This window comes from Xiphophorus maculatus, chromosome 11, assembly GCF_002775205.1.
Source record: "Xiphophorus maculatus strain JP 163 A chromosome 11, X_maculatus-5.0-male, whole genome shotgun sequence".
Lineage (NCBI taxonomy): Eukaryota > Metazoa > Chordata > Actinopteri > Cyprinodontiformes > Poeciliidae > Xiphophorus > Xiphophorus maculatus.
Window position 1 is genome coordinate 23510914 of NC_036453.1, and position 14352 is coordinate 23525265.

General features: G+C 39.8%; 1 protein-coding gene across 1 annotated transcript in view; it reads right to left on the reverse strand.

Moving 5' to 3' along the window:
* Positions 1-752: 752 nt before the first annotated feature.
* LOC102237952 (fibroblast growth factor 11-like) overlaps positions 753-14352 on the reverse strand; it is a 37989-nt gene continuing 24389 nt past the window's right edge. The window contains exons 4-5 of the mRNA XM_005803599.3: positions 6720-6918; positions 753-6633 (exon numbers count right to left, since the gene is read on the reverse strand). Of these exons, the coding sequence (XP_005803656.1) occupies positions 6497-6633; positions 6720-6918 (336 nt within the window). The 3' untranslated portion in view covers positions 753-6496. The remainder of the gene's footprint in view (positions 6634-6719; positions 6919-14352) is intronic.

Below are 14352 nucleotides of genomic sequence, written 5' to 3' on the forward strand. Positions count from 1 at the left end.
TCCATGTGTTTTGTGAGTGTTGAAGTCATCATCACATTATCATCATAACAAAAAAGCTGTTTTAAGTACACTGCTCAAAAAAATAAAGGGAACACTCAAATAACACATCCTAGATCTGAATGAAAGAAATATTCTCATTGAATACTTTGTTCTGTACAAAATTCCATTTGCACAACAGCAGGTGAAATTGATTGTCAATCAGTGTTGCTTCCTAAGTGGACAGTTTGATTTCACAGACGTTTGATGTACTTGGAGTTATATTGTGTTGTTTAAGTGTTCCCTTTATTTTTTTGAGCAGTATATATCACTCTCTAATGCATCAGTCACTCTTAAGAGCAATACTTATAAATATTTCTGTTTCTGTGTCCAGTTAATGTTGCCTAACCTTCTACTGCAGTAGTTAAGCTTTTTAGAACCAGTCTCTGTATTACCCTGAAAAGGAGCAGAATCACATTAAAGTACCATTTTTGTAACTTTTGGAAAATTCAAACAATAATGCAATAACACATCCATCACAAATCAACTGCACTATTATGCAAAGTGTTTCACCTGTCATCGGTCAGCCGGGATCTTCCACTGCTGTTACAGATATATCTCCCTTTTCTTTCCATTAGAAGTGTAAGACTCTTGGATTATCTTTTTTATTTCTTCAGCTGCAGGCAAAACTAATCAAATGTTAGGAAAGCCCCCAAAAATAAGACGAAAAGTGATCACAAAAAGTTACAATCATACAAATATATGTTAATTTATTGATTAATATATCAGAATAATACATTTCCCTTTGATTCATGTAGAGGTTGTAGAAATGTACACAGGTCAAAGTGGAGAGAGGGTGAATCGAGGGCTTGTCTCTGTAGATACTGAGAGGGAGTCATCCTTAAAGAGCCAAAGTATGCATGCTTTAAAATAAAAAGAGTCTGGAAAATTGTTAGATGGCCTTATAGGTTTATTTGATCTCCTTGAGTGCAGGCTGGTAGTTCTTGTTGCATATTGCTGGTCTTCGGTTTTTGCTTCTCTTTCACTGAAGAGTGTTCAAGAAAGCCGGTACATGAGGATCGTTGGTGCGTCTTTGGGCTCTTGGCGAGAGCAGTCCAACATGTGGCTTAGTCCCTGGTTACACTCATGAAGCGTCTTCAAAGTCTGTCCTGCTCTCTAACCACAGCCAAGGCCTTTTAAAAAGGAACAAAAAAAAATGTCATGGCTTTCTTTGTTGGTTTGTTGAATATAAAAGTAGGAGTTAGTGCTTTTGGAAGACAACACGATTGGTCTGAGAGAGCGGGAGAGAAGTCAAACGTCTGTAAGAGCAAAGGGGGCGGTGAGGGAAGGGGGCCATTAGGGCAAACACCCACAATGAGGCAAAGCATTGGCCCCACAACAATGCATCACTCATTTAACACACAGCTTACCCACGCAGCAGAATTAGCTTTGGATTCGTTTTCGCTCAGGATTTCATACAATTTTGGATACAACAGTGCTGACCGAACACATTAAACACGTTTATAAACGATAAAGACACACCGAACAGGAGCAGCTTTTCTGCCTTCCGCTGGGAGATTTGCATTACCACAGGCAAACAAACAAACAAACAAACAAAAAAACCTTTTAACAGAAATGGCAACACGGATAAGCTCATTTCAGAGAATTAAAAAAAATAGACAGAGAAAAAATACGCCAGATATACAAACACTGTATTATTGGCAGAACAAGCAGCAGTCCATTCATTTTACACATTAGGACAGATGTTGTTGCCCCAAAGCACACTTTTTTTAAAATCTCAAACTGAGATTCCACACATTTTGAAAATTCCTAAGTACACTTACAAGGATAAGCAGAAGCAACCCTGCAGCAAAGTCTCATTTACAACTTTGAATATTTAAAATTTCCAATTATACCACCCGTGACAATGTGTCAGGACTGATTATTTTTTTGACATTCAGGTCATTTAATTGGCTTAATCTGCCCTCTAAATATTTTTGTGACCATATAATGCTGTCATTTTGCTGGGCATTTCTCCGCATTATCTTTCATTTCTTTCTTTCATAAAGTCTTTTCCTAAATTTCAGTAAATAACTGCTGTTTGTAGCATTAGTGACATTTTAGGGCAAAATCAAGTGGCTTTATAGGACAGATTTAAATTCAACATGACTTTTTGAATACAAATGCCATGATGTTATGCTGTCAAATTTGCTCTGATTGTGTGTAATTCCGATGACAGACATTTCTCAATGCAGCAAAAGATATGAACCCGTCCTTTCATAATTATGCCATTAGAGGGAGCTATAGTAGCACATACTTTTACAAGGTAACTGAACTAACGTGTGACAGAAGTTCTTGCAAAAGTCTAATGAAAGTGACTATTGGACCATGTGTCCACAGAGATGAGCTGCTTTTTAATCACAAGAGCCAGCGGTACAGCCGGGTATAATGGTTTCTCATGAGCTTTGAACAACTCACCCAAAAGATCCTTGAGAACATTAACAGTCTTTTTCCAGTGCTTGAAATCAAAAACATGCATAGCTCACACCGGTTTCAGTAGGTGCACCAAAAGCACCGTGGTATTCTCACGCAACGTTGTTGTGTGATCGTAACGTCGGGTTGATTGTTTACGATGGACTTCACATCAAAGACCTGACTGTCTTTTAAAAAGGTTCCCTGGATGTTGGTTGTTCAGTGCAGTATAGCTTTGGGTTCTCAAACACCTCTGCTGAATCGACGCAGGTGTGGTGTTCATTATTGCCTGTTAGTCCCGTTGTCTGGTGATGAAGTCAAAATGCTTTAAGAAGCCTGTCAACATGATGAGGTAAACCTCAAGATATCTTAAATAATTCCCATTTCTTCTAAGGTGCAATATGCTCCTATTGTGAAATCTTAAAAAAAAATAATTATTTGCAATAGATAAAGAAACTCACTTTTGATTAAATGTTTTTCTGCTTTTTGAGTTGGAGTTTATTCATTTCTTGCTTTATTCAATCTGTTGATGACTGTCTCACTCTTATGCCCCCTTTCTTTTTGTTTCGTCCTCCCATTACTCATTGACGCACGCAACCACGCAACCATACAGAGCTTTATAAAGAAGCTGTAAGTATACGCCTACACATGCAACATAATGTTGAAGAGAGAGTTAATGGGGTGTAGATGCTGCTGTTCAGGAGATGAAAAGCTCATGTGTGGGCATACGAACTAAAGTGTTTTTGTTTTCCTTGTTAACACCTCACTGTTTGTTTTTGTCCAGTTCATGTATTTTCGCTGTCAGATCTCGTCAAACCAAAAATACCATCTTAATACTCCAGCTGTTTTTTGTTTCTTCTCACCTACAACACCATCCCATGTAAAAACTTTCAACCTTTTCCCTCCTAAACTCTCTCTCTTAATTTCAGTTTCTTTTCATCATCCTGACATTCTTTGTTGCCGTCTGTCTACTTACAAAATCAAAAACAAACAACTTACTGCAGCATTCTTCACTCTTGCACAGTTAAGGACTCGCTGCTCTTTAGGGCTTGGCATGCTTCCCAGCAATTGCACGTCCAAGCCGTCACCGCCTTAATGGCATGTTCACATACCTGTTTGCCTTGTTTTTAGGGTCAGCTGTGCCATTCAACTAACTTCACTTTCATTTCTTACCAACAGGTGATGATAGTGTGCCAATTCAAAAAAAGAAGAATAAACTTTGTGATTTCACACCATCAACATTGAAGTTTTTTGTGTGTTTTTGTCCTCAGTGTGACGAATCATAGGTGTTGCAGATTATTGGAATCCTATGACCATATTTCTTTACAGGTAACTGGGAGTACACAAAAAAAAAACCTTGTAAACTGCAAAAGTGGCAAAGGAGTGAAATGGCCAGCACTCATGCACTTCCACATATTTGCTGTGAGTCTGAAAGTTATATAAAGTTATATGAAGGAAAACATATAACTTAACTTAAATGAAATTCATTTAATCATCTGACTCTGAGATCCATAATAACTCAAAGAGTTAACGTTAAAAAAAAAAAAAAGCAGAAAAGAATTAGCTGGATGCTAACTACATCTTATCAAGCAAAGTAAATCGTAAACAACCCCCTACTCTTTGTTTGTAATTATCATATTTATCATTGTAGTGATTCTGTATGCACGAAGAGTAAAATTTTGGCTCTAAAAGAATCTTTTGATGTCACTGCTTTGTGCCTCCAAATACTTTCATATCTTCAGCTTATGGGCATCTTAGAAATATACAACCGTGAGCTAACCGCTGTGCAAACACTTTGATATTATACAGTGGTTGGTGATGCACAGCTAGAACTCAGTTTGAGTATGCTAAATTCCCCAGAGAGAGGGAGCTGTGTTCAAAAATAGAGATTTGAAGGTCTGTGCTGCTGTATTTTCCACATGGATAAAATATCCCAATGCTAAGCGAGGGAGTGTTTTCCTGCAAACACTCCCAAAAATGCAAAGACTTAGCAAAGGGGGAGGGTTGAGTGAAGCCCTTCAACTAATTCTCTCCAACTACGCTCCATGTTATAAACTGAATGCAATGTCGCTCTGTCTCATTGTCATATCTACATGCTGCAAGTCGAACCTCTCCTGCTTCCTCTGCAGCACAACTTCCTTATCGACATTCCCCAAGAATACACCTGCTAATCCTTCACACTTCCCAACTAACCGCCAATACATCTTTTGCATTTTCACTCTTTTATTCCAGACTTGCTTTCACCCTCTGTAGTGCACATTCATAAGTCTTCTATGTCACATTCTGTAAACCTTCCTCACATTAATTTACCACCTTAGACACATAATGAGCACATTTTCTTGTTTGTTCTCTGCACTTTCCACTCACTATTTTCCTGGCAAAACAAGGTTTTGTGTTAATATTGTGCTGATAAACACATACGCTGATGACTCTGCTTTTATAGCCTAAAGTTTCTATTTTACCCCCTTCTTCCCCCCCAAAAAAGAGAAAAGTTACTTAATTGAACGAAATACATTCTCAGTCTGATGCACTGAGGCGGCCCTGAAACAATGCTATTTTAAATCGTGCGTCGGACAAGAGTCACTGCGAATTTGTTCACAAGACAGATGAAATATCACTTACTCACAGGAGCCGACGTATCGAAGACACGACGCTGAGCTTAGTGTGAAGGACACAGAAGATGCTACCCACATTTCCTCCATCTATCCCCCTGCACAGGCTCTCATTCACTCTAGCTGTCCATCTACACACATCCACTCGCTGGGGTTAAAACACTGTCACACCAGGACATTCACTCAGACAACTCCATTTTTTTTTTCCTTTCCTTTTTTTTGAGGGCAATTCTTCCAAGGTGATTTGATAAAGTGAGTGAGTGGATAAGCTGCCAGACGTCCTCGGAATAACAAGTGCTCCGGCTCATAGGCTGCGTGGCTTTGATGTTGGGCTTCAAACCTGGATTTATGCTGACAGCAGATGCTGACTGAAGTATACATTAGTGCACCTTTTTCCATGCATCTGAACTCAGATCCGCCCCGGGTTTAACTTTGCGTCCGGGTTGCTCATTTGTTGTCTTTGATGAGCGCGCGCAGTAATTAGCGATGGTGTGGTAGCGATCACAGGAAGGACGGAGTTTTCCTCTTTTATTATTTCTCTGAATGTAATTTTTTTTTTTAACAATTTCCTTGAGAAATATTAATCAAATTGTTTAGAGTTTTGTCATGGCTTTAGTTGCTTTATTTTGTTTGTATTTTGTTCTGTCTGACTGGGATTGTTATAGCACCTTTTTTGTTTTAACACTAGTAATCAACAATTTCATCATCTTTCTTACATTTGACAGGCTGAAGTCATCATCACTTCGAACTTTTATAAGATACACAGGAAGAACAAGAAAAAAACAACAAAAAAAACCCTTTTGACAACAGGTTTTAGTTTTTGATGTGATAAACTTGCTTTGCTTACGTTGGCGTGCTGGTATGACCTGACTCAGGCTCCCTGCTGATTGCTTTCCCCTCTGATCCGTTTCATCTCGATTTAAGCTTTAGAGGACCCTGGTTATTACTTTAGCTGGTGGGCAGATGGTGGGTGGAGAGCTTGGGTGAGGCAGAACCACGCTGTCACCAACTTTGAGGCTCAATAGGAGCTCCCCATGGGTTAGGATTATGACGCCGAGTCAGGAGGGAAATTTGTTAGGGTTGAACATTGAGTACAACAGAGCAAATAGAAAAAGAAGCTTGAGTCTGGCAGGAAAATAAAGGGACATGTGAATTATGACGTCACAGGAGACATAGTGAAAGAGAGAGAGAGATATATTTGAGGAAGTTGGGTGGGTTGTTACAAATCTGGGGCTTTCTTTCTGTGGCTTCAGGTGAGGGCGGGGACTCCTCTCTCTCAGGCCTTCACCTGGCTCTTTAACTCTCAGCATCTGGAAGCGCAATTCTGGGTCGCGGTGGCCGGCAGGAGCTGTTTCTTCAGCCACGCTCAATGCATTATGGGCAACCGAGTTGCCAGTGTCACTTCTGCCCTTTTGTCCCACCCTCAATCTCCTGTGCTATGAGGCGTCTGCCCGGGGAGACTCTTTCCGTCCATTCTTGAGCGTTGGCGAGTCTGACGTCTTCGCTGTCTTCCGAGGAGGACTCACCGGTTCGCTGGCGAGCTCATGCAGCGACGGCTCCTTGTACATTGCGACTGTGTTAAGAAATAGCAATGTGTGTTAAAAACGCATACTTGGAAGAAAAAAAAAAAAACAACAAAAAAACATCCAAGACACAAACCTTCTATGACTTTCGGTAAGAAATGTGCGGCCCCCTTGGTCTTCTTCACCCGATTGCCCTTCATGATGTGACCATCCCTGTTAATGCCGATGTACCAGGAGCGTCCGGACTGGGTCTGGCGGTAGAGCATGGACGAGTACGTAACATAGTAGTTCTCAAACACGCTCTCCTTGAACTTACACTCGGGAGTGAAGTGTTCCTAAAAGAAAGCAGAAGGAAGGAAAATCGTGTGAAGAGATCGTAAGAGATCCGGATGTTTTCTGAATTGTATTCTGTTCTTCGTGCACTATAGCATTGAGTTCTTGTAGAGTAGCATTGTTCTTTTCAACTTGCTTTGTAGTTTCTTTGAGTCTCAGTTCGGCTGCTTGGTGTTAATTGTTCATATTCCGTTAGCCTACCTGTTTGCCTTCTCGAGCAAAATTTTAAAATCATACACACTTCTCACACACAGCAGAAAAATACCCAATGGAAACTTTTCAGAAGCGAGAATCATCTGACATGGTCTGTTTGTCTGGCTGTACTCTACCTGCCCTGTACGTCTTGGTCCGGTTAGTTTTCCATTTTATCATTAAAACATTGTCATTATGCTCACTTTGAGCTTCTGTTTTTACTTTGGCCTCGTTTCAACTGCACATATTACAACAGAGTGGATCTTTATGAAGAAAATTGTTCACTATTCTTCTTTAACAAACCCCATAAACTTTGCTTCCTTCCCAATCTTATTTTCATTTCTGTTCACCTATTTAAGCAGAGTGTGCTTTTAGAAGCAAGGACATGGAAAAGGGGAAACCAGACAAATACAAAATATAGAGCTTTAGAAAAACAATCTACAGCAGATAAATCTGGTCTGAAAGTCTTTATAAGTAGGCTGTAGCCCAGCAGAAAGCTGATCCAGAATCTGAGAGATGACCGTCTACTGTGTGCCAAGTTTTCAGCTAATGGTTCTTTGGAAACATCCTGTTGGTGATAGAATGCTATTTTGTGTTTGCCAAATTATGTAAGTCTACAAACCATTTTTTGGGATAATTTGTGGATTTAATTAAAGAAATGGAAGCAATTGGTGTCTTTGTGACTAACACACTGCATACAAATCTAAATTAAAGCTGTTTTATAAATTTATTTTTAATTTTTTGCTGCAGTTGTGTCAAGGTTAAAGAGCTTTTTGTTTATAAAGACTAAATAGTTTATAGGTCAGAGCTAGAATACTTTAATTTAGGTTCTGTTGGAACAATACATGGAGTTAATATGTGATCTGCAGTAGGTAGCTGTCACCACATTTCCATTTAATATAAACCCAGCTTAACTTATCCCAGAGGCTGAAGCTAACTGTTGGTAAAAAAAAAAAAATCCAAATAAGTTAAAGTAGTTGTTTATTAAAATAGAGATAGATTATATTTTTTGACACGTGCATGTCAAATTTTATTTAAAATGTCCACATGTCCAATTTTTTGGACATTTCTTGATTTATTGAATCATGCCAAGTTTGGCTTTCCATACATGGTGTTGGTAAGGTATTTTAGGCTGCCGCTACTGTTTATGTGCCATTTTAAGGCGGACCAGCATTCTCTGTTTTGGTCCACATCAGAGTTTGGTTACACCTTCACATCTTTTCAAACAAACCAGACTTTCTACTCAAATGAACCACAGTTCGATTAAAATGGACTAAACGTGGCTGGAGTTGGAGGGCCCCATTCTGAGCACCCTGCTACCAACATGAACCCTGCTAAATGTAAAGATATGAGGAGTAGCTTTACATTTCTGCACATTTTAGTGGTTTTATTTATATATTTTTGGATTAATTTAGTTAATCATTTTACTGAATAAGCTGTAGGTACATTATGCACCACAAATTATCTTCAGTGCAATTTTTAATCAGGTTAAAAAAAACCTGATTAACCTGAACTTTGCGCCTTGGACAGAATACACATGAGGCACAAAGTAGAAAATATTAATGAATAAGGCTACAATTAATAATCGTTCCCGATACTCATAACATTTTCATCATATTGACATGCTTTCAATGACTCATGAAAAAGAAAACAAAGCAAACAGTTGAAGCTGGAAGTACGTTTCCTTACAATTGTGATTTACATATTTTGACATAATCATTTGGTTATAAAAAGTTGTTGCCAATTCAATTAGCTGATTAAGATGATCCATGAATCATATCCTAAGCTGTATCCTAGATTGGTCTTGGCTTGGATTGTCCCTTTTTAAGCAGCTTTGGACAGACGCCAGAACAGTAAATGTTGATGTAAATGACTGAAATTAAAACACTTGGCAGGTTGGTTTAAAACAAAGCCTTGGCAGGTTGGTTTAAAACAAAGCCTGGTGGCTTGTGATTTTGGACTTTGGTTTAAATTAAAATGACTGTGAGCCACTGCATTTCCGTTGGTATTCAGAAACAAATTTTACTCCATTCACCATATATATAATCCATTGTGGGGAGCACAGATGCGGCGGAAGGAAGCTGCTGTTGGGCAAGAGACATTTTCCATTTCGGAACCGTCGATGACTCGCTGCATGCGCGGTCACACTCATGACCGCTTTAGAATACCCCGCACGTCTTCGGATCGCACCACCGACCACCACAGTCCAACTGAAATCCATCATTTTCCAGTCACCCAAAGGAGAAGTAATAGAAAACCCTCTTGGGTTCTGTCAGATTTTTTTATTATTTTTTTGCCTTACTGGCCAAATGTATAGAGGCAGAATAAAATCAAGTTAGCAGAACTTGGACCAAATCCAGTCACGGTAACTGATCACGTTCCAGCAGCCGTACCCTTCCCTTTCTGTCCTCAACATAACGGCTACGGAACCCTGCATAATGTTGACCGGTGATATTAACCAACAGAGACAGACATACATCTCTCTTAGCCTCCATCAGGGTCTCGACAGGGTCCTTCCTTTGTCAGGGAGCAAAGCCAATCTGCTGGATTGATTAAGTAAGAGCAGCAGGGCAGAAATGGCTGAGTACAGAATTTCTCGGAGAGTTGGGACAACACGGGAGGCCTGGAGGCTCACAGCTTGCTACAGACAAGCTTCAATAAAGAGCCGGAAGGAGAGCGAGATGCCAGTTTCACACCTATCACGGATCATCCCTTTCTCCTTCAAAAAGGAAGCATCCCTTTTCTTTAGGTCCGCTCTCCCGTTATTTCACAACTTTCCTCTCACTGAAGGGAAAAGATAAACAAAAAAAAAACTACCCTTAACCCAACAAATGCCATCATTGCCCTCACATGGCAGAGCTATATTAAGATCCCCTGACAGGTTTGATATCTTCTGCTGCACTAACACAGAGGATGGGATCGATAGATGATCCGCTTCATTCATTATTAATCAGGCCAGAGCGAGAAAGAGGATTAGGAAGCGCAGGAGCCAGAGGGGAAAGGTAGGAGAAACAGGAAGGAGAGCAGAAGATCACTCAGAGGGGACTGAATGGGGTTTCTGGATAAGGAAGTGAATCAAAGTAAAGCGGGATCTGCTTCTATGCTGGGACTGAGAGCTGAAGTGCCGGTGCAATGAGGTCCTCAGGGGCCCTGGATCCAACACTTACGTGGATCTGTGGCAGAAAGACACTTTTTAAGCACAACCTATTTAAAAAAAAAGAAGTTCTGGTTAGAACAGCTCTCCCAAGACACCATGTTGTAATGCTCTACAATCATTTCACTGAAAGAATAGAATAGAGTGAATTCAGTTTGACAAATTGTGTACATCTTACACCTTTTAAATTTGTAAGTGAACTAATTCTGTTACAACTTTGTGAAGTATTTATAGACTAAATGGAATTAAGTTTGTTTGCCCTGTGTGTCTGTGTGTTGCCTTGTGATGTCATGGCGAGCTGTACTCCTGATTCTCACTCAAAGACCAAGTTAAGACAATTGTAAAGCAGTAAAAAAAAAACTTTTTGGTTAGGGGTGCAAACAGTTAATTGACTTACGATTAATTGTTGATTAATTGTAAGATTAAAATTTGTTCCAATTGATTAACTAATAACAACTGTGTTGTAGTATGGCAGTCATACAGAAGAGGGCACCGCAGGTCATTGCTGGAGTCAGTTGATACAGAAACAAAGATGGCAGGACCATACCAGAAGGTCCAAGCCATGGTCCTAAAAGAGTTCGATGTGGGATGTAAAACACCATTTATGTGGTTGAAATATAAACACTCAACCACCTTCTTAAGTTTCACAATGCTTTATTTATTTATAAAAAACTTTTTTAAAATTCAGCGTATTATTCAAATGCACCCCTTTATGTCATGGAAAGACGGTTGACCCTCTTCATACAAGAGAAAACTCAGGGTTTTTAAAAAGTAGCAGCTTATCTTTAATCGTTAGTTGATTGATATGATCAGTCAACATTAGGTTAACTCATGAATCGATATCTTGCATCCTAACTTATTTTGGTAAAATTCTTCAACTTATCTTCCTGCACGACCTGAAAGCCCACAATGCAATCCTACTGCACTGTTGTTTTACCCGCTGTCCTAAGTATCACATTAAATTACCCATAGCAAGCAGAATAATTGTCCTTAAAGCACACGATGAGGATATCCCTCAAACTGGCTCAGATGAATTCCCGCTGACATTTTGTTAAGAGTTGCACTTTTTACAGATGAGGGATGAAGGAATAAATTAATGTAAATTCTGGCTGCTTGGAATAGAAATTAATCAAATACCTCTGTCTTCAAAGTGACTCAGGTAAGCCACTGTATTTCCTCCTGTATGCCCGGAGCTAAAAATGAACTTGAATGACAGCAGATGTGAAAGGTAATATCTGTTGTCCGTGCTGAGAATCCCTAAGACGGGAAGAACCTTTTTGTGATGCGGAGTATCGTCCCGACCGCCCTGCGCCCACACACACCACCTCCCTTTTCATCCCGTGTGTCTGATTACATCTATTCTGCTTTGGAAAGCTTTGCCGGCGTACAATGGAAAGTGTAGTTACCAACAAAGCGCCATTAGCAGAGAAGGACAGGGAACATTTCCAAAAATCTAACATCTTTTCCTAATTAGTGTATAATAAACAAGCGGGAGTGTGTTGCGTGTCACCGATGTTCTACATCTTGTTTACTTTAACTTCACCATGCACACGCTTGCATGAAATCAATGTAAATACACCCTGAAAATTGCAACTCGTGCTTCTCCAATTTAAAGGGACACGCTTCTGCTTTCGTGATGAGCAGTTATTTGCAGTCCCCCGTGCGGACAGCAGGGGTCACAGGCTTTCTGTGTGGTGTTTGACCGTCCCGTCAGCTCCTCAAGTAATCTGGGAGCTGCTGTGAAATCTGCCCAGCTGCACCAAGCCGTCTCGTTTCTACTGCGGCGATCTCTTGCTTTCATGTAAAGCTTGTTGGGAGCAACCCCGCCCCGCTCACACGGCCAGAGAGGCACGCCACCAGAAGGGCATGTTGATGATGCTGTTGCCGTAGAGCCACATGTAGACGCACACCAACACGCCACGTTACATAAGTCAGTGGGGCTGAGATGTGCTTATTATGAGGACTTTGTAGAGGATGAAACTGGGAGCTAATACCGTCTACGCATGTTTGCTCTGGTCCCTGGCGCTCCGTAAAACAAATTGTGCTCTCAAGACATGAGCCGAGTGGATGATAATGTGAGACTTATTGCTCAGCTTTGCAGATTGCTAGATGAAGATCCCTGTCGATACACTTCTGTTCAGAGCTGACAATGACTGATGTTACTCCTTACCCAAAAAAAACGCTCCTCAGCTTTAAGTTTTCTGAAACTTTAGAGAATCCTGTCTATTTTTGGACAATTAGTTATTTCACGCCTCAGCAAATTGCATGCACCACTTTCCAATATAGCCCTGAGCAATTGTGGAAGTTAATATAAAAAAGATTATGACTGTACCATAAAGATTAAGTCTTGCAATTCCTTAGGTCTATTCTTATATATACACGGTATCTTTCTTGATGTTTTCGTTACTCTAAAGAGATCTCAATTTGTTTTGTTCTCTCGTTCTGATCACAAATTGACCTAATTTTTCTTGCTCACATTTTCTCCTCTTTTGTTACAAAAGCAAATAGACATTGGAAATCAAAGAAAGGACCTCTTATACCCCTTTACTTCATTCCTTTTCTTATTTCCCATTTTCTTCCTCTGCTTGAAACACCGCGTTTCCCAAACGCAGAAAACACCATTTGTTTTGGTCTCTTATCTTCCTCCGTTACAATGAAAGCAATTCAGCATGGTCATATAGCAAAATATTTTTTCTCCTCATGGACATGAGTTTTGTATAGCTGGCACTCAAAATATAAATGCTTCATTTTGAGTTGGTTGGAGGGCAGAAATTAACCTCAATAGTGAATCTGGGCTAGAAGAGTTTATCATCTATAAACTGCCTTTAAAAAGAAACCTTAAAACCGTTTCTAAGCGGCAGAGAACATTGACTTTGAGAGGAATTTGTTCTCTTTCACTTCAGTTTAAGGTGCAAGTTGCCAACTACAGGGAACAATCTGTACAAATATGATTTTGTCCTAAGTGGAATTAAAGCTCTTAATCATTGCTTGGCACATTTTATAATTTTTAACGTTTTTATTCCTTGTTGATATGTTTGATTTTTATTAAGTGTGAAAATTGTGTTGACATGTGGATTATGCCTTGACTGTCTTTGATTGCTGCTGCACAGGACCACAGTTCCTTATTGCTCCCTAGTGGGAGGTTCCAGATTTGATCTTCATAAAATGTACAATCTCTGAAGTTGATATTAGCATATTAGCGTTATCATCAGCTAGCGGTTCAGCAGTTGCAGGATCCTCACCCTGTTTCCAAATTGTTTGTGTTTCATGTGTCACTCTACTACAGACAAATGATTTTAAAATAGTAGTGGGTGCTTCTTCGGTACTTCTGCTTTGTGTTGTTAAGTTTATTGAGACGTCTTTGTTACGCCTAGTTCACACGGCAAGATTTTTATGCTGGTTTTTGCAACAATCTTAAGGACACACCAATTATCAGGATGGGGTTTGAGATAATCTCATGAGATATGACTTTCAGTGTGTGGTGTGCTAAGAGCGATCGGGTCTGAATGGAAAAATGTCGACACCGCTCCGATGTCAAACTGGGCTGACAGAAGTTGTGGGCATGGTGGACCAGAAGGTTTGTTGGATGTGGGAAATGTCTTTCTACAAACCATCGCCATTGCATCTTCTCAGTCAGCCATGTTTGTTTAATCTACCCCCTGACCTTTCAGCATCTATTTGTGGTCTTCTCCCAATGAGCTTTTCAACTAACTTTGCAACATCTGTCAAGTTAATGGACTCACTTTTCTCTGAGTCCCCAAGCTTCTTTCTTTTCTTTATGGTTATCCTATTTGTCTTTTATAATATTCGCCTCAACAGTTTTACGTATTCACTTTATTACATGGTTACTGATTGAATAAATAGACATGTACAACAGCAGAACTGTGAACTCATTGTGGGCAGAGTGGATGACTTTGTTTGCTAAAAGCCATAAACTGCATGACTCAAAGTTCGAGTGCAACAACAACACTGAGCCAAGCGCACGAGTCAGCAAAGAAAAACACACAATTAATAATAAGAAACATCTGTGTAGAATAAGGTAATTTCAAGAAGAAGAAAAAAAATACATGACTGAGTAAAACAAAGGGCT